The sequence below is a fragment of the Hemibagrus wyckioides genome, linkage group LG26 (assembly GCF_019097595.1).
Source record: "Hemibagrus wyckioides isolate EC202008001 linkage group LG26, SWU_Hwy_1.0, whole genome shotgun sequence".
Taxonomy (NCBI): Eukaryota; Metazoa; Chordata; class Actinopteri; order Siluriformes; family Bagridae; genus Hemibagrus; species Hemibagrus wyckioides.
The window spans coordinates 8,649,048-8,669,790 of NC_080735.1; the positions used below are offsets into that span (position 1 = coordinate 8,649,048).

General features: G+C 39.2%; 1 protein-coding gene across 2 annotated transcripts; it reads right to left on the bottom strand.

Moving 5' to 3' along the window:
* Window positions 1-208: 208 nt before the first annotated feature.
* Window positions 209-18,263, bottom strand: LOC131346412 (interferon-induced GTP-binding protein Mx-like). 2 transcript variants are annotated; one of them, XM_058379822.1, is made up of 15 exons: window positions 18,236-18,263; window positions 18,092-18,147; window positions 17,810-18,006; window positions 17,438-17,578; window positions 16,987-17,141; window positions 16,764-16,902; window positions 14,274-14,472; window positions 14,109-14,187; window positions 12,434-12,556; window positions 12,219-12,351; window positions 8,452-8,610; window positions 8,059-8,135; window positions 2,920-3,138; window positions 1,581-1,799; window positions 209-1,105 (listed from the first exon to the last, which is right to left on the bottom strand). In XM_058379822.1, exons 2-15 carry the CDS (start codon window positions 18,142-18,144, stop codon window positions 881-883), a joined length of 2,118 nt encoding a protein of 705 aa, XP_058235805.1. In that variant the 5' UTR covers window positions 18,145-18,147; window positions 18,236-18,263; the 3' UTR covers window positions 209-880. The 2 variants fall into 2 exon arrangements, with proteins under 2 accessions (XP_058235805.1, XP_058235806.1); XM_058379823.1 differs by lacking the exon at window positions 18,092-18,147 and having other exon boundaries at window positions 18,236-18,259.
* Window positions 18,264-20,743: the final 2,480 nt, after the last annotated feature.

The following is a 20,743-nucleotide window of genomic DNA, read 5'->3' on the forward strand; positions in this document are numbered from 1 at the left end:
CTTTAATTTACAAATGTATGCCTTAGATGAACCAGTGGAGATTTAATTCTAAGCTTTTGTTTATCTGTTTGTTTCTTTGTTTTACTACGTTATTTATTTATTATTATTTATTTATTTTTTGACATATAAAAGTTCATAGTTCTTAATGTTACTTTGGCAATAAAATTGTTGGATTCATACTTTTACCAAAATTTGTTTTATTGTCAGTGTAAGCATTGTGGCTTAAATAACCATATTTCACATACAACAGAAGTTAAAAAAAAGTGATGAAGTGGGTCTAAAAAATCACTCAAACTTAAGTGGAACTAATTGCATTTAATATAAATTTAACCTGTGAGGTTTTTGAAATCAGCTACAAATATTATGCATTTAGGTGGTCTAACATATTACATTCAATTCACACCCAAGTGTATTGTTACCTAACATTAAAGTATATTTTAGTTATTTATTAATTGCTTGTCAGTACATTAAACAGTGCACTTTAAATATATTTTAAAGACATAAGAAGCAATTATGAAATTACATATAAATATGTACTAATGTCCCAATTAAGTGGTTTAAAAAAAACACTCAAAAGTTCAACTAATTGCATTTAATATAGATTTGAATCGAATTGAATTACAAATAAAATGCACTTAAGAGGTGAAAACATTACATTTAATTCACAGTTATGTGTGTTCTTTTAAAGTATATTATTTCCACAATAAGTACACTTTAGAAAAGTATACAAAAGTGCACTTACTTTTCATAAGGGAAACCTATAGAGTTTTTTAGTACTTTATCACATCACATTTAGGCATTGGTAATTAGCTGATAGGTTGAATCAGGCGGTAAACTTCTAAAAAGATGTAAAACCCTGATCTGCAGTGACCTTGTAGCTTCAGAGAAAGTTGCTGAGTTTCTCTTGAGCAAGAGTAAGACGGTCCACACTGGTCTGCATGTCAATGCGGCGTCTGCTGATATCCGAGTCTTCACGCAAAGCCTCGGCCACGTTGGCACCGTCCATTAAACCCAACATCTCACTGCACAGCAGCTGAGCAGATTCCTTCAGCATGAAGTATCTGATCAGCATGGGCACCTGATCAGCCAAGCGCTGCACCACGATCTGTCAAGAAAGGGATAAATCTGTAATTTGAACAATTGCCAGGTTTTAAGGTAAATGTTTAATGCATGTGTATTTTTCTCTATATTTTACATTTAGTAGCTCCAGTATAGTAGATCAATTTCACCCCCAAATTATGTACAGCATTAAATTAAATAATTATTCAAACCTTTTATTAATACAATAAGTATTTGTAAAAAGTTTTCTTAAAATAATTGAAAATAATACTGGAATATATTAGACAACATATTTGATTTGCATATAACACATTCTCTACTGTTTAAATAATAATAATAATAATAATAATAATAATAATAATAATAATTATTATTATTATTATTATTATTATTATTATTATTATTATAATAATTATTATTATTATTATTATTATTATTATTATTATTATTATTATTATTATTATTTTGAATGAAGCCAAACTAAAATGTACTTTATTAACCAATTGATTACTAAAATCTACCTCGTAATAAGCCCGCAGCATTTCAGGGTATTTGTTTCTGCTGTCAAACCCAGCAAAATTGTCTTCTGAAGCCTTCTGTCCATCAGGAGCGTGAATATCATTCAAGGTTTTGAAGTAGATGCCATCTTGAGTGTAGACCAGTTGCTCCATCTCAAACTGCTCACAGATCCTCTCCTCCACCTTGGCTTCCTGCTTTGACTGAATGTTGTCTATCTTGTTCTGGGATGTTGAATTGATGTAATTATACAATGACTGGATTTAACTATTTTCAAAACATTGATGGAATTATTTCCAGATGAACAACATGAGCTCGCCATGAATGCGCCAACAAACAGCAAAATATTTATGGCCATTCAATCATTTAAAGAGGATTTTGTTAAAAAATCAGCTGACATGTTGGAAGCAACTACTAGCATCAAGGGAGACTTACTGTCACACTCCAAGAGAATTGGGGAGGCCAAGGAGAGAATCTCGAAAACAGAAGAGGATGCCGTAGCACTTCAGGAAAAAGTTAAACAACTAGAGCGAATGGTAAAGTCCCTGAGCGATAAATTTCAAGATCAGGAGGACAGAGAAAGGCGCTCCAAGGCAGAGAGCTACATTCAAAGGATCCAAGTCACTCCACAATCTCCTTCTGAAATCAAGAGCTGAAGTTTAAACCTTTACGTTTACCTTTTTCTTTTCTTTTCTTGTAAAGTGGATACGAGGTATGTTTTATATTCATATACAGGGGAATAAACTGTCTGCATGGCAACATACAGTGAAACAGTTACAGAAAATCGCACTAATGGACAGAAAGGATACTATAAAAGCCCCATGACTTTACTTTATTTTATTTAGTTTTAGGTTTTATGTTCCCATGTCTTATAAGGAATGGTCGATTTATCCCTGTTTTGCTTAGTGAGCCTACACGCGAGGATGTGTATACAGTTATACGTTACCGCCCACAGTGTGGATGAAACGTTTTTCATAACCAAAGTCAGGTGTTCTGGCGGGTTTACATGTACATTTCATTTGGGGAAATGTGCAATGGTTGTGTGGGGTGGGGTCTACTCTCAGCATTTTTCTTTCTGTGATTTGTATATTTTTGTGAACTACTGTGAATTGCATCTAGAAGAGCAAAGGGTGAAAATACACCTAATAACCTTAACAGAAATGTTTTTTACTGCTTTATGTCTTATAGGTCTGATGTAAAAATCTCTAGTTGGAATGTAAGGGATCTGAATAAATTGGTAAAACTGAAACAAGTACTAGGCAGGATTAAACAGATGAAGTCCAAAATAGTTTTCCTACAGGAAACACACTTGGTAAAAAATGATGTCAACAGAATTAAATCTACCTCGAAATAAGCCCGCAGCATTTCAGGATATTTGTTTATGCTGTCAAACCAAGCAAATTTGTCTTCTAAAGCCTTCTGTCGATCAGCAGCGTGAATATCATTCAAGGTTTTGAAGTAGATGCCATCTTGAGTGTAGACCAGTTGCTCCATCTCAAACTGCTCCCGGATCCGCTCCTCCACCTTGGCTTCCTGCTTTGACTGAATGTTGTCTATCTTGTTCTGGGATGTTGAATTGACATAATTATACAATGACTGGATTTAATTATTTCCAAAACATTTCCTACTTTTAGGACACAAATGCTTTAAAACTTAAAAAATAACTTAAAATTATTTACCATTGGGGACTTCCGGTTATGGCGTGCTGGTAGGAGGTTGTGTGTATTAGGCTCGCATTTAAATTTCGGAAAGAATCCTTTTAAATTCGACTGTAATCGTTATATTTTTGCTCTGAGACGCTGGGAAAGTTTGACGAGAGGCTATGCCACCCAAAACCCCGAAACCTGGACAGCAATTACTGAAAGTAACGACACATTCTAATTCGGCTAATAATGGGGCTAACACCATCGCCATTGCTAAAACTGTTAAAGCTACAGATGAACAACATGAGCTCGCCATGAATGCACCAACAAACAGCAAAATATTTATGGTGATTCAGTCATTTAAAGACTATTTTGTTAAAAAATCAACTGACATGTTAGAAGCAATTACTAGCATCAAGGGAGACTTACTGTCACACTCCAAGAGAATTGGGGAGGCCGAGGAGAGAATCTCGAAAACAGAAGAGGATGCCGTAGCACTTCAGGAAAAAGTTAAACAACTAGAGCGAACGGTAAAGGCCCTGAGCGATAAAGTTCAAGATCAGGAGGACAGAGAAAGGCGCTCCAAGGCAGAGAGCTACATTCAAAGGATCCAAGTCACTCCACAATCTCCTTCTGAAATCAAGAGCTGAAGTTTAAACCTTTACGTTTACCTTTTTCTTTTCTTTTCTTTTTCACAGTGTGGATGAAACGTTTTTCATAACCAAAGTCAGGTGTTCTGGCGGGTTTACATGTACATTTCATTTGGGGAAATGTGCAATGGTTGTGTGGGGTGGGGTCTACTCTCGGCATTTTTCTTTCTGTGATTTGTATATTTTTGTGAACTACTGTGAATTGCATCTAGAAGAGCAAAGGGTGAAAATACACCTAATAACATTAACAGAAATGTTTTTTACTGCTTTATCTTATAGGTCTGATGTAAAATCTCTAGTTGGAATGTAAGGGGTCTGAATAAATTGGTAAAACTGAAACAAGTACTAGGCAGGATTAAACAGATGAAGTCCAAAATAGTTTTCCTACAGGAAACACACTTGGTAAAAAATGATGTCAACAGAATTAAAACTAGATGGCCAGGACAGGTTTTCTCAGCCAGTTTCACCTCACAGGCTAGAGGAGTGATAATATTAATTCATAATTCAGTCCCCTTTCAGTTAAAGAATGAATATATAGATCCCTCTGGAAGGTTTATTATACTTAGTGGCACTATAGTTTCCATCCAGGTTAATTTAGTTTCTGTATATGCTCCTAATGGAGATGATCCCTCTTTCTACCAACATCTCTTTCTTACTTTATCAGCCTTCAGTGGACACTACATAATAGGGGGCGATTTTAATTGTGCATTAGATCCAATAAATGATCGCTCGACTGGTACTGATAATACTCACCATCATACAAGAAAGACTATTAACAAATATACGATAGATCTAAATCTAACTGAGATTTGGAGACATTTGAACCCCAACAAAAGAGAGTACTCCTGTTTAACACATACAAAACATACTCCAGGATAGATTTCTTTTTAATCTCAACCAGCTTATTATCCAAAATAATAGAATGTTGGTATGATAGTATATTGATATCCAATCATGCTCCAATATCACTAACTATCCAAATATTTAAGATGCCTTTATCTCCACCCCTTTTTCGATTTCAATCGAAATGGCTTCAACATCCTGAATTTGTGAAATTCCTAGAGGGGAAAATATGTGAATACTTTTCTATAAATACAAATCAGATAAGTTCTTCAGTGAAATGGGAAGCATTCAAAGCTTATATAAGGGGTGAGATCATAAGTTATACTAGGCATAAATCTAAATTACATTATAGACAATTAGACTCTCTTGAAAAAGAAATTAAGAAGTTAGAACGAGAGTTATACCACAATAATAATACTGTAAAACAACAAAAACTGCTTTTATTAAAAACTAAATATAACAAACTAACTACTAATAAAATAGCTACCAGTTTGCTGTGGTTAAAGCAGTCATATTATGATCAGGGAGAAAAGGCTGGAAAACTACTAGCATGGAGAATCAAGAAAATACAGATTAACAGAGCTATTAACTCTGTTATACTGGATACTGGAGAGAGCCTTGTAGACCCAGTTGACATAAATAATGCTTTTACAAATTACTATGAAGATCTTTACAAATCTGGATATCCTGATAATGAAGAAAAACAAAATACTTTTTTAAATCAACTTGAATTTCCATTATTAGCTGAGGACATTAAAATTCATCTTGACAGGAACCTGAGTATTGAAGAACTTAAAGAAGCACTTAATCATATGGATAGTGGCAAAGCCCCTGGGCCAGATGGCTTACCAGTAGAAATTTATAACACATTTTCGGATAAATTATTGCCCCATATGCTTGAAATGTTTAATGAGTCCTATGAAGAAAGAATCCTTCCACAGTCCTTGAGATCAGCAATAATTACCCTTTTGATAAAACCAGGTAAATCTCCAATGGAAATGGCCTCCTATCGCCCCATATCCCTAATGTCATGTGACACTAAAATACTATGTAAGGCTTTGGCAAGGAGGATTGAATTACACATTCCAAGACTAATTGCAAATGATCAGAATGGATTTGTGCTTGGTAGAAAATCATACCATAATACTTGTAGATTATTAAACATATTGTATTCAAAACAAAATGCCAGGGACCATGCAATCCTGTTATTAGATGCTGAAAAGGCTTTTGATAGAATAGAATGGAGGTACCTTTTTGAAACTCTTAAAAGATTTGGTCTTGGAGAGAGATATCTCAAATGGATCCAGTTATTATATACGGATCCAAAAGCTAAAATTTCAACTAACAATCAAATTTCAAAATCTATCAGTCTTTGTAGATCTACACGGCAGGAATGTCCATTGTCCCCTTTATTATTTCTTTTCGCTATTGAACCCCTAGCTATGGCTATTTGTCAGTCCTCTGAGATTTCAGGTATCAGGATAGGGGACATTGAACATTGTCTATCTCTTTTTGCAGATGATATTGTCTTGTTTTTAACAAATATAGGAAATTCTGTGCCAGCTCTTACTCAGCTTCTCAACATTTTCAGAGAATTTTCTGGATATAAAATAAACAACAGAAAAAGTGCCCTGTTATTATTGAATGATCAGGAGAGAAAATACCCCCCAATAAACATGCAGTTCCCCTACACCCCTGAGGGTTTCACTTACCTGGGAATTAAAATAGCTCCCAACATAGATAAGATCATATCCATCAATTATGACCCTATGGTACAAAAAATATCTGAGAGATTAGAGACATGGAACTCATTACCCATTTCAATGATTGGACGTGTTAACATCATTAAAATGTCAATCCTGCCAAAGTTTTTGTATCTTTTCCAGTCTATCCCGCTTCCACTTCCAGATACTTTTTTTTCTACACTGAACAAAAACTTGACCAGATTCATTTGGAACAATAAACGGCCAAGACTTCGTCTTTCTCTTCTATACCTTCCCTACGACCCTGGCGGGCTTAGACTGCCCAACATGAAACTCTACTACTGGGCAGCTCAGCTATGTACAGCTATATATCACTTTTCAAATACAGATATCCCATCATGGGTAAATACTGAAAATAATTAATTAAAACTGCCATTACAGCTATACCTTTATTCAGCACAAATTCAAACACTTTCTAACAACACCCAAAATCCCTTTCTTAAGAATACCATTTTAGTTTGGTATCAAGCTCATACCTTTTTAAATGAGTCTCTTAAACTTTCATGTTTCTCACCAATTTGGGGTAACAATGAATTTAAACCAGGAAGAGCCGATATGGGATTCAGGTTTTGGTCAAATAAAGGATTAAATAAAATAAAAGATTTATATAGCGAGGGAATTCTAATGTCTTTTGAACAACTAGCTGACAAATATAACCTCCCTAGAAAACACTTTTATAAATATCTTCAAATTAGGAGTTTTATAAATAAACACATTGTCATCTTCTGAACCCCCGTAATCCTCTACTGAAAACTTCACCTTGAACCATTTACATACTAAAGGTCATTTATCAAAGTTTTATAATATACTTCTTACAGGTTCAAAGGAAAACTCCCTTTCATATCTATCTGCATGGAAACATGATCTTCAAACTGATATTTTAGTAGAGGCCTGGGAAGAGACCTGCCTCCTAGCCCAAACTCAAACTATTAATACTAGATTTAGGTTGTTACAATATAAATGGTTATTCAGAACATATATAACTCCAGTAAAACTCAATAAGTTTAACCCCAATATTCCTGATAATTGTGTTAAATGTAATAGTAAAATAGGTACACTGTTTCACTGTATGTGGGAATGTGAGAAAATTAAGAAATTTTGGAAGGAAATCTTGTACCTAACTTCTAGTATCATAGAAAGTGATGCTCCTGTAGATGCTAAATTGTGTATTCTGCATATGTTTCCTGAAAATCTTTTGTTGAATGGACAGAAGAAAAGGCTTATTAATTTCTGTTTGTTGCAAGCCAAGCATGTTATTGCCACAAAATGGAAAGATCCTCAAGGTCCTACTTCAGGTCAATGGATCAGGGAAATGTCTCATAACATGGCTTTGGAAAAACTTACTTATCTTGCAAAAGGGAAAATTGAGGACTTCTATGAGATCTGGACACCCTTTGTACAATTTATGACATCTGTATAAAAACTGAATCATTTCTGTCAGGAGTTTTTTTGTTGTTGAGAGTAGGATGTTGTTGGGTATGTGTGTAGGGGTGGGGGGTGGCTCAGGGGACGGGAGTTTTATTGTGTTTTTCATAAATTTAATGTAAAAATCAATAAAATATTTGTGGAAAAAAAATTATTTACCATTGCAACAGACTGGAGGTAAGGGTAGTTGGGAAAGCAGGTTTTGGACACATCTGAAAACTGTTTCTGAATGGTGTCTGAAACACACAAGTTCATACATTATATACAAGCACAGATTTACTACATACATGAATGCTTTGGTTTCTTGTGGGGTTTAAAATCCCATCATTTTTTCTTGTTCACATCAGCAGAGAAAAAAAGAGAGGCTTGTGGTATAATAGTATCAGAAGCTCTGCTTTGTGTCTTTGTGTTTAACCATATGAATGATATAACTCTAATATGAAACTATGACTGTTCTTGGTAGTGAGCTGTTTTGATGTATTGTTACTGGTCTACTAAACTTATTGAAAGTTGAGGAATGGATGTTGTGAAGGTTAACTGGTGGAAGCCTACCTCTGATGACCTTGAGTGTGTCAATGGCTGGTCCTTGTAGCTTGATCACTAGCTTCTGTACCCCCATCTCAAACATCTTGTATTCACAAAAGCCAGGCAACTCTCGTCCTCTGTGCTTCTTGTTATATTCAGCCACCGCTTTCTGGATCGTTTTGTAGACTGTATTGAGTATATAATTTGAACACAAATCATCTTTCCCATCAGTTCCCATAAATAGGCATCATTATAATTAGAGTTTCTACAAGGCTAATTTTATCTGCTCTGCACTAATTACTAGCTGGAATTTGGGGTGTCCAATCTTATCGGAAAGGGCCAGTGTGGGTGCAGGTTTTCATTACAACCAAAAAGAAGCCACACCAGTCTATTCTGGTTATTCATCCCCAGGTCAGGATTTTACTACTGCAACTCTCTGCTGGCAGGTCTACCTCTGAATGCAATTAATCCTCTGCAAATGATCCAAACGTCGGCTCGTGCATTTTTTCCCATTGGCGTGCACTGAATGGTTCGCAACATCGCGGCACGCACTTCAGTGTTCGTGACAGCACGGGGCTCAATCACGGACGGAGCACCTATGGGTTCACCACCCTTTGTGCACTCTGCCGCTATATAAACACACTGTCTGTGTGCCTTCCTCGCCAGATGATCTTTCCTGCTTGCTGATGAGTCATCCCACCCTTTGTCTCTGCCAGTCTTTTTCTGTTTTCTCACTTTGCGTTTTGGATTACCCTATTGAGATTTGTAGCCCAGGAGTATTCCTTTGCAAGGACCTTTGGCTGCTCGTGTTTCTCCTTTGCTGCACTCCTGTCTCTGTTTATCCTCCCTATATTAAAGACTCTTTACCTAGCTCCTATCACGTCTCGCACATGGGTCCTAAATCCATTCTTCCTGACAGTATCATCTAGCCAGTCATGGACCCATCGGCCATGTCAAACATGCAGAAACTCCTTCTTAACCTGTCGCAGACCTCACAAGCACTCGAGTGACAGCTCTAGGACCTATCCACTGCTACCGATGAGCTGATCCATCTCTCATTCGTCATCATCATAAACCCTGCAGCCCAAGCACCTTCAATGCCTGCGACACCTACGCCTTCGCCAGCCCCACCTTAAGAATCACATCTGCCTCATCCAGAGCATTTCAGTGGGGAACCTGGACTCTGTCAGCTGTTCCTAATGCAGTGTGCAGTGGTGTTTGAGCTACAGCTTTCTTCATATCCCTCTGAGTGCTCCAAGGTAGCCTATGTCAATTCTCTGCTTTCTGGCAAGCCCAGGCTGTGGGAAGCCACTGAGTGGGAGCCCCAGAGATCTGTGCAAGGTTTTCAACACCACCGTACCCCAGCAAGATGCTGTGCGGATGTTGTTCAACATGAGCCGGGGCAGCCACTCAGTCACAGAGTTCACAGTAGAGTTCTGTACAGCTGTATTCGAGAGTGAGTGGAATGCCACAGCCCTATACGACACATTCTCCATCCTCCCAGCCCATGGAGATTGACTGTTGTTACCTGCCCCCTGCTGAGAAGAAGAGACTCCGACCTAATGGACTTTGTCTATACTGTGGAGAGGCCTCCTGCCTGGTACCATACCCACACGAGGCTGCCTTTACTACTTGATGGCACCCGAAATGGAAGCCATGAACACATACATCTGCGAGTCTCTCACTGCCGGTTATCCTCCGTCCATACTCGTCCCCAGCCGGAGCCGGGTTCTTCATTGTCATGAAGAGGACAGAACTACTACTTTGTCCACATCAGAGAAGGAGATGAGTGGAAGACTGCTTTCAACTCCCCCACAGGACACTATGAATTCCTGGTTATGCCGTTTGGACTCACCAATGAGCCAGCGGTATTCCAGGCACTCGTCAATGTCTTTGTGTATCTGGATGACATACTCATGTTTTCCCACTCCCTGGAGGAACATGTCCATCATGTCTGTTCCGTGCTCCAGCACTTTCTCCAGAACTGTCTGTATGTGAAGGCCGAGAAGTATTAGTTCCATATCTCCAAAACCAGGTGAGGGACTTGCCACGGCCAGAGACCCGTAAGCAGCTCCAACAGTTCGTGGGTTAAGCTAACTTCTACCAGAAGTTCATCTGAAGCTACAGCACTGTCACTGCACCCCTACACCGGCTAACGTCCACCTTGCGAACATTCGTCTGGACCCCTGAAGCCGAGCAGGTCTTTACTAAACTCAAGGAACTGTTCACCTCTGCCCCCATCCTGACCCTGCCAGATCCCACTCACCAGATTATTGTGGAGGTGGATGCTTTCAACCTGGGCATGGGAGCCGTCCTGTCTCAGAGAAGCCCCAAGGACAACAAGCTTCACCCCTGCACTCTCTACTCATGATGCCTCAGCCCCTCCGAGTAGAACTATACCATCAGCGAATGTGAACTTAGCCTAATAACCTCAGCACCTCCTTTCGTTGGTCCATTCCCCATTTCCAAGGTGCTCAACCCCGTGGCTGTACGGGTGAAGCTACCCAGGGTCTTGTGCATTCATCATACTTTCCACGTCTCCAGACTTAAGCCTGTCCAAGCATTGTTCTTTCGTTGTGGCACGCACTGCTGGGTTTGCAACATTGCGGCGATCATTTCTGGTGTGACGGTCATCATGGAGCATTTCTGGGTTCACCACTCTTTAATAAACATGCTGTCGGCCTTTCTCGCCAGATGTTCTCTCTTGCTTTGCTATTGAGTCGTCTTGGCCTTTGTCTCCACCGGTCTTTTTCTGTTGTTGCCTTTCAGCTGGATTTTGGACTGCTTTCTCACTCTGTGTTTTGGATTACTCTATTTGGAGTCTTCCTTTGCAAGAACCTTTGACTGCTCACCTTTGTTTCTCTCCCCTGGTAATTGTTGGCTTGGACTTTACTGTGTTTTATGACATTTTGTTGTATTGCTTCACATTGTTGCTGATTTTGTCCTGGAGTACATTGGGTGAATGTTTTTGGGCTGCACTCCTGTCTCTGTTTATCCTCACTATATTAAAGACTCTTTACCAAGCTCATGTCATGTCTCGCACTTGGGTCCTAAATCCGCGTTTCCTGACACCAAAATGCAGCTGAGTGACTTGTTTTCAACCTACCTGTTTTTACACACCACCCCACTGCTGCACTCCCTCCACTGGCTTCCGGTAGCTGCATGCATCAGATTTAAATCACTGATGCTTGCCTACAAAGCCAAAAATGGACGAGCTTCCTCTTACCTCAGAGCTATTATCACTCACACTGCACCATGCTCCCTCCGATCTACTAGCACTGTTCAACTGGTCTCACTATCTCTTATGGTAAAGTGTAGGTATACATCAAGACTCTTTTCTGTTCTGGCACTGAGGTGATGGAATGAACTTTCCATCTAGATCAGCTGAGTCACTGGCCGTCTTTAAACTATGAGTGATGACCTTCCTCTTCCTGAAAAACTTATTTTCCCTGTTTGTTTAATGCATTTATAAAAAAGAGCTATAATTCTTAAAAACAGTATCTAGGCTAAAGTAAGTCTGTGAGCTAGTGAACCAGTCTTGATGTATTCATTGATAGAGACTTTAAAGCACTTTTCTACCTCGCTCTGGATAAGGGCGTCTGCCAAATCCTATAAATGTAAAGGTATTGAAAGTTAAGATCAACTGATTAAACAGGTGGAATCAGGTGTCACTCCTGCTTGATTGGTATGAAACCTGCACCCACACTGGTGTGCTTCTAAAGAAAATATATTTTGACTATTGAAAATTACTAAAATGATTTGGTATGGATTCTGCATATGGACTGTATACTCACATGATCCCTTTGTGTTGTCAAGAAGGTTTTTCCACTTTTTGAATTCAGACCGAAGCGTTACAAACAAGTTATCATCATTGACCACATCCCCAGATGCCAAGCGGTTGATCTTATCATTAAATTTCGTCAAGGTCTGAAAGAAAGGGTGAACATGAATATGATTTTTGCAGGCTAGTAAAGGGCTCTGGATTAAAATAAAACAGAATATTACAAACATCAATAAAAAAGAGCTTCCTCTTCTGTGGGTCCAGTGGTGGGCCGGATTCACACTGACTCAGTTCTTTTCTTAAGCTCCACAGCTTCTTCTTGATCTCTTCTGAGATCAGTGGTAAGGATTTCTGAAAATAAAATAAAAACAAACAAACAAAGGAAACAACAATAAAAACAGCAAAATTAGATCATAAACCCTACAATTATTGAACAAAAATTTTGTTACACAACCATTGATAGATATGTCCATTGAAGTTTTCTTGCTTCCAAGTCTACATTTTCTACTAAATTCTTTATAAGCTCAGACCACAGAGTCATGCAGTGTCATGTGTTCATGTTCATGTATCTAACTGAATGTTGTTGCTGAAAAGCAAAGTAAAAGAAAAGAGAAAATAAATTTGTCCACAAGCCTGAATAGCACCATCACGTCTACCTGTTGACATGAGTTTGGTTCCCCGGTTTGCTTCTTCCAACAGAATTTGAATCTGAGGTCAGTCAGATGGATGGAGGTGGTGCATATCAAAAATATAATCTTAATCTCCTAAATCCATGGAGAAGTATGGTTCCTGGTGAAGGTGGTTCCTGAAAGAGAGGAACTGGGACCAGGTGTAAGTCCAAAAAGTGCAGCCCAATTGACCTTGGTCGCCTGTGAAGACCACCTGTCACCATCAAGAGAGCATAGGTTGCTGGGATGCAATGAGAATTTTTGTGGCATTTAACCTCTACATGGGACATGAGTCTTGAGTCAAGGTTGTGTCCCATACCAGTTACCTGCACATAAAAATTGTGGTCGAGAGGAACCCAGGTGTGCAATTAGGCATGTGTAAGTATCTGGCCTTCTGCTTGGGCCATGGGCAGATGTGCTCCCAAATTTAAAAGACTGCAGTGGGCCTGCCCAACAAAAACCAAAAAGGGGGTGATCCAGTTCATGGGGTTGTTGGCTATTATAGAAGCCACTGCTGACTGAACTCACTAAAAAGGGGATGTCAGATCTGGTCTAGTAGATAGAGACGTTCACTTGAGCTTTCTGCCAGGTAAAAACGGTTTTGTGTGGGGGTTCTGCAGGACAAAGGGCTGGGGGCCATTTTGTCCCAGGCGGCGGAGGGGGAGAAGGGCCCCATATGATCAAGAAAGAGTGTCTTATGATCAAGTGGGTCCTCCTCACCCTCCAATACTACCTGCTGGAGTGCTGTTTTACCCCCTGTTCCAGTCAAGGCCTTCTCCAGTGGCTACACCATGTAAAGGATGCCAACATTCAAATTTGAGGTGGTCTACAGACTGTGGGCACAGATGGTGATGGCAGATCACCTCTTCTGCCTAAAAGGGCAGTCGTGTGGTGGTATGTGGCAGCACGGACATTGTCCAACACCAGCTGTGGACAGATAGAAGGTTCTCCAAACCAGCAGTGATGATTCTCAGCTATGTGTTTCTGTGTGCATAATTCAGACCCCAGTGATAGAGAACAGAGAGAGACAGAGAAAGGTGAGCAGCAAAGAGCCATGTGTATGAAAAGTGAAAGTAAAGAAAAAGGTAAATAAAGAATCCATCTGAGTTGTCCCAAGACTGCCTTCTGTCTCCTTATTCCTCACCCACTATAGTCATACATGTATCATCCTTTTTTTTCTTTTACAAAAATAATAATAAATAATAGTATAAAGAGTAAATAGAGTGGAAACTTACTTTAATGTGATCAACCAGGTCGTGAGTCAGTTTGGTGGCAAGGCACTGAACAGTTGCTTTCTCCTCATTCCAAAGGCAGCTGGCAATAAGACAATTACATTAAATTACCAGTTATTACTAGTGGGTTATCACATAGATCAGAAATAACAAATGTGTATTTCATACCTGAAATATTCATGACGTCTGAAGAATTCCCTCTCTAATCGAGTGGCCTCAGTCAGAGAGATCTTTTCATCAATTTGCTTTTGGCCACGGCACTTAACAATGATATAGCCTTTACTTAAGGGAATGACCTGATTTCGGACTATATCCAAGATGTTTTTTTCTGTTCCCTTGTCTATGAGGTCTGGCTTTGTAAGAATAGCTGTAAGAATACAAAAAAAGTATAATAATAATAAAAATAATAATAATAATAATAATAAATATAATTGCAAACAACGATTATTGGGCCCAAGCAACGACGCCATTGGACAAGACAAAGTGGGCACAGTGGGTACATGCATTTAAAAGAGAAATACCAAAAGGACAAGAGTGACAATTTGGGTGTAATGAAAGTTATCACAGCAATGTCCACTGATGGCAAAAAGACAACTGCCTCTCCATCTAAACTATATAAGGACAAAAGTGACAGTTTGGGTGTAATGAAACAGATCATAGCAATGTCCAGTGATGTCAAAAGGGACAATGACTCTCCCTCTAAACTATATCACTATAACAGTTTATATATACAGCATCTCACAAAAGTGAGTACACCCATCACATTTTTGTAAATATTTTATTATATCTGTTCATGTGACAACACTGAAGACATGACACTCTGCTACAATGTAAAGTAGTGAGTGTACAGCCTGTATAACAGTGTAAATTTGCTCTCCCCTCAAAATAACTTAACACACAGCCTAAACCGTTGGCAACAAAAGTGAGTACACCCCTAAGTGGAAATGTCCAAATTGGGCCCAATTAGCCATTTACCCTCCCCAGTGTCATGTGACTTGTTAGTGTTATAAGGTCTCAGGTGTGAATGGGGAGCAGGTGTGTTAAATTTGGTGTTATTGCCCTCACACTCTCTCATACTGGTCACTGGAAGTTCAACATGGCACCTCATGGCATAGAACTCTCTGAGGATCTGAAAAAAAAATTGTTGCTCTACATAATGATGGCCTAGGCTATAAGAAGATTGCCAAGACCCTGAAACTGAGCTGCAGCACGGTGGGCAAGACCATACAGCGGTTTTACAGGACAGGTTCCACTCAGAACAGGCCTCGCCGTGGTCGACCAAAGAAGTTGAGTGCACATGCTCAGCATCATATCCGGAGGTTGTCTTTGGGAAATAGATGTATGAGTGTTGCCAGCATTGCTGCAGAGGTTGAAGGGGTGGGGGGACAGCCTGTCAGTGCTCAGACCGTATGCCGCACACTGCATCAAATTGGTCTGCATGGCTGTCGTCCCAGAAGGAAGCCTCTACATACAGTTCATACAGTCGCATACAGTTTGCTGAAGACAAGCAGACTAAGGACATGGACTACTGGAACCATGTCCTGTGGTTCAATGAGACCAAGATAAACTTATTTGGTTCAGATGGTGTCAAGCGTGTGTGGTAGCAACCAGGTGAGGAGTACAAAGACAAGTGTGTCTTGCCTACAGTCAAGCATGGTGGTGGGAGTGTCATGGTCTGGGCCTGCATGTGTGCTGCCAGCACTGGGGAGCTACAGTTCATTGAGGGAACCATGAATGCCAACATGTACTGTGATGTACTGAAGCAGAGCATGATCCCCTCCTCCTTCGGAGACTGGGCCGCAGGGCAGTATTCCAACATGATAACAACCCCCAACACACCTCCAAGATGACCACTGCCTTGCTAAAGAAGCTGAGGGTAAAGGTGATGGACTGGCCAAGCATGTCTCCAGACCTAAACCCTATTGAGCATCTGTGGGGCATCCTCAAATGGAAGGTGGGGGAGTGCAAGGTCTCTAACATCCACCAGCTCTGTGATGTCATGGAGGAGTGGAAGAGGACTCCAGTGGCAACCTGTGAAGCTCTGATGAACTCCATGCCCAAGAGGGTTAAGGCAGTGCTGGAAAATAATGGTGGCCACCCAAAATATTGAAACCTTGGGTCCAATTTGGACATTTCCACTTAGGGGTGTATTCACTTTTGTTGCCAAGGGTTTAGACATTAATGGCTGTGATGAGTTATTTTGAGGGGACAGCAAATTTACACTATTATACAGGCTGTACACTCACTACTTTACATTGTAGCAGAGTGTCATTTCTTCAGTCTTGTCACATGAAAAGATATAATAAAATATTTACAAAAATGTGAGGGGTGTACTCACATTTGTGAGATACTGTATGTATATAAAGTCGCCCAGAAAAATGTATACACATTTCAGGAAAAGAAAAATTTGTATTAATTTTTTATTACTAAATTTATTGCTATATGTTATAGATTGATATATATATATATATATATATATATATATATATATATGGTGATATGATAATATTATTAATATTATACTAATATAATTTACATCATACAATTTTTCTTATATATATATATATATATATATATATATATATATATATATATATATATATATATATAATAATAATACGTTACTGTTTCTTTTAATGAACTTTATTGATACTTTACCCAGAGTCCTTTTTCCTTCAGGATCCACTTCCTCTGCCATTTTCAGAGCTTCTGTTGTTGCTATGTCAACATTACATGGTACTACGACCAAATTTATAGTTTGATCCTTCTCTATGTATTTCCTAATGAGCCTGTTAATCTAGACAAATATAAGACAATGTTACAATTCAACTAAAGGCCTTAACCTGATTAGCAAAAAGATCAAGTTACAGTTTACACTGACTTGTTGTCCAATGTCTTCAGGTTGACCTTTTACAGGAATTCTGGCAATCCCAGGGAGATCGATCAGTGTGAGGTCACATACATCAGGAGCCATGATCTCCAGAGTGATGAGTTCATCACAAATTCCAACTCCTTCTCCAGCCAGCTCATTCTGGGCTGTTACAGAGATGGAGTAAGCATTATAAAAAAAAATTAACATATCTTCTTCAAGTGTTACAAGACAAGACTGTTAAATAGTTAAATAGAAAATTATACAGAATTATATACATAGTAAATTTAGAGTAAAAACTTTTTGGATGATTTAATTTTTTTAATCTAATGACAGAAACCTGAAATTCTAAAGCAGAATCTGAAAGCAAGAACCTGACAGCAAGGTTACCATTTCAGAACCATAAGAAAGGAATTTTATATATTTGTATATTTGTTCTGTTTTTTTAACAAATGTTACTAACCTTTCTTAACATAACCCTCAACCAGTGATGGGTCATTAAACTTTTCTGTGAACTGTCCTTTGTAAGATATTACAGCTTGCCATTGAACACCACATTTTATCTTCCTCAGCCTTAGCTCCAGTGGACATCTTGTCACAATACCTAAAGTCGAAAAAGCACATTAAACATCTGCTTTTTCCTGCATCTATTAATATCAAACAGAGAAACATCACTTACAGTCTGTGTGTGTGTGTGTGTGTGTAAATAGAAGTGAGATTTTTGAATTTGAATTGAATTGCTAGAAATTTTTATAGTCAAATTCTAACATAAAAGTGGTAATATATGCAATGTGTTATATTTATTACTCTGTAAGAGAAATAAGAAATCACTCACCACTCCCTCTGGGCAGTGCCACCCCAGATAGTGCTTCTAACACAGAACTTTTTCCAGAACTCTGATCTCCAATTACAGCTATAGTTGGCAAAGCCAAATCTTTGTCAATACCAATCAGCCTCAAAGAGTCAATCAGATCGATATAAGGACGAACTCTCTCCTCTAAATGGCTGTGGAAAACCCCTTCCATTGGCTTACTGTGAAGAAGTAAAAGGCATTAAGTTTCACATTTGACAGTCACACAAGCTGATGACTGTTTGATCCCATTAAATTTATACTGACCTATTCTGACCATCATAAGTGAAATTTTCATAACTACTTTGTTCACTCCCCATCGTCTAGGAAACAAATTCCAAAAGTTTTTTTTTTACAAGAAGAACTATTTCATTTACTCTCACATCATAGAAATGAAGGCATTTCGCTTACCTAGCTGAGTACAGCAACTTGATTTCACAAGGGATGTGAATAAACTGAAAGTGATACTTGTGACTCTATTTATACACACACACACAAACACACACACTATAGGCCACACCTCTACCACGGATGTGGATGAAGAACTGTGTGACATAGTGAATGTATGTAAGTCAAAGAACCATACCACAATGTCTTGTTTAATATCACTTTATTTATTGATTTATTTTCATTTTTTCAGTCACATGGAAGGTGCACATTCCAGTGTGACTTATGTTTATTATTTTGGTGTTTTTGGATTGTAAAGAAGAAAGGGTAAATGAAGAGATGATTTGTTTGATAATGATGATTTTCTTTGCCTTACCTTTCCCTCTAGGGCTTCCTAGTAGGAGGGGCCGGCCCACAAACAGGAAGCTATATATATATATTCCATCCACAGGAGGGGTGGGGTGACTTAGTGTTGTCATTGGGCTGTTCGAATTTGTGGGGAGGGACTACACGGGGTTTTTTTTTAATATAGTGTCGTTATTGGGCTATTTGAATTTAAGGGGAGGGGAGTCTTTTGTGTGAGTTCTCTCCTCATTTTGTTTGTCTGTATTTTGTTTTTCCCTTTGTTATTTGTTGTTTGGAATTTACATTGGAGGACTCCTGTTCCATTGTTTGGTGCATGACCTGAAAAGATAATTAAAATAACCTCTAGAGGCTTCTGTTTTGTGTTTGTTTTGCTGCCTACTTTGCCACAGTCAAGAAGACCTTACAACAAACTGTAAAAAAAAAAATTGTACAAGAAATGAAAAACCTAATGTAAAACAACTAAATGTGTGGGTTTTCCCATGTTCCCTGTTCTGACTTTCCATGTTTTTATTAGGCTTCCTTATTTGTCACTTAAATCCCATAGTTTCCAGATTTTGTAACACTACAAAATAGAAAAAAGTAATTTTACAAGGCATAATGTGTGTTTGGATAAGATCTGACATTTAATCCAACAGCCTTCAGAGTCTCTACAGCTGGTAAAGCTGCATCCTACAGCGTATGCAGAGTAGTGAAGGAGGCGAAGTGGCATTATGGACAGAAACTAGAGTCACAATTTCAACAGAGTGGCTCTAGGAGTCTGTGTCAGGGACTAAGGACTATGATGGACTACAAAACACCATCTTTCAGATCAGTGAATGCGGACTCTTCTCTGGCAGAGGAGCTAAACACCTTTTATGCTCGCTTCGAGGCTACAGCTCATAGCGCTAATGGCGTTAGCAGTGCTAACAGTGCTATAGGCAGCACACACGAGGAGCAGGCCGGAGAGGACAATGCGTTCATCATCTCGGAGCACGACGTGAGAAAGGCATTCAGGAGAGTGAATACCAGGAAGGCAGCAGGACCAGATGGCATCACGGGTCGGGTCCTTGTCGGAACTCAGAGCCCCCTCCGAGTGGACATATCACAGGGTGGAATTTTTGTTTGTATCTATTTCTCTTAGCTTTCCCAATGACCTCCACGAGCTATAAAACTTAGCCAAAATAAAAGAGATCTCAGTCAACAGATGAGAAGAAGCAGGTTTCTTTATTCAGCCATGCAGTCAACAACATGCATATCTGAAGAGAGCAGCTGGTCTCAAAAACCCCGAAAAAGTCCCCTCTACTTATACCCCAGGCACCCCGGGGCGCCTCCTTTTCTCTAATTTAAATATTTCCAGCAATTTCCCATTATATTCAGTGTATGGCTACTTTAGTCCCTCCTTAGTTTACATACGTTTCCCAGTTCCCATTATTTTCGCATTTGTCCCGATACCACCCCTAAATTGATACCATCCTCCCCTTGATGACGTCAATTTTCCTCCTCTCCAGTTCCCCTTATTTTTAGGCTAAGTCAAAATTTTTAGATATAATAACTTCCTTATTGTCTTCTTTTGACCGTCACCTCTTAAAGGTGCTTCCTCGGCTCATCCTGACCTCGCGCGTTGCCCTCCACAACAATGTGTAAGTACCTTGCTCTCTTCCTCTATGTCATGATGACTTTTCCCTCTACCTACTTGATCTAAGTTTTATTTACTATTTTTAAAATAAGCTGTGCCATTAAGCTGCCTCATATCCTTTTCTCTTTTCATCACTGTTGATTGCTAGTATTCCAATGCTATTGTCTCCTCTACCCGCCTATCACTGTCATGTCACAGTGACCTGGCCTACTTCCCACACTGTGTTCCTTTTGCCTTAGTACACGCTCTCTTTTGCTGATTACATAGTCACGCAATATGCACTTCACTCATCTACACTCATCTCTCCCCACTTCCCATTTTTCCTTCCAGCTCAGTCAGCCCGCCGCGCTATCTTCTGGAGAGGTCCCAGGGGTGCTCTGCGACGCTATTGCCAGTATCAGCTGTCCTGTCTGGCCATCGAACTTACTGGTTTCCTGGAACACCTATCTGAATCCTCTATTCCTGAGTTTCCTTACCTCGCTCACCATATCGTGAGGGATACTGTCTGTCTTGATCAGAGCACCCAATTTCACCCCACAACCTGTCATCAG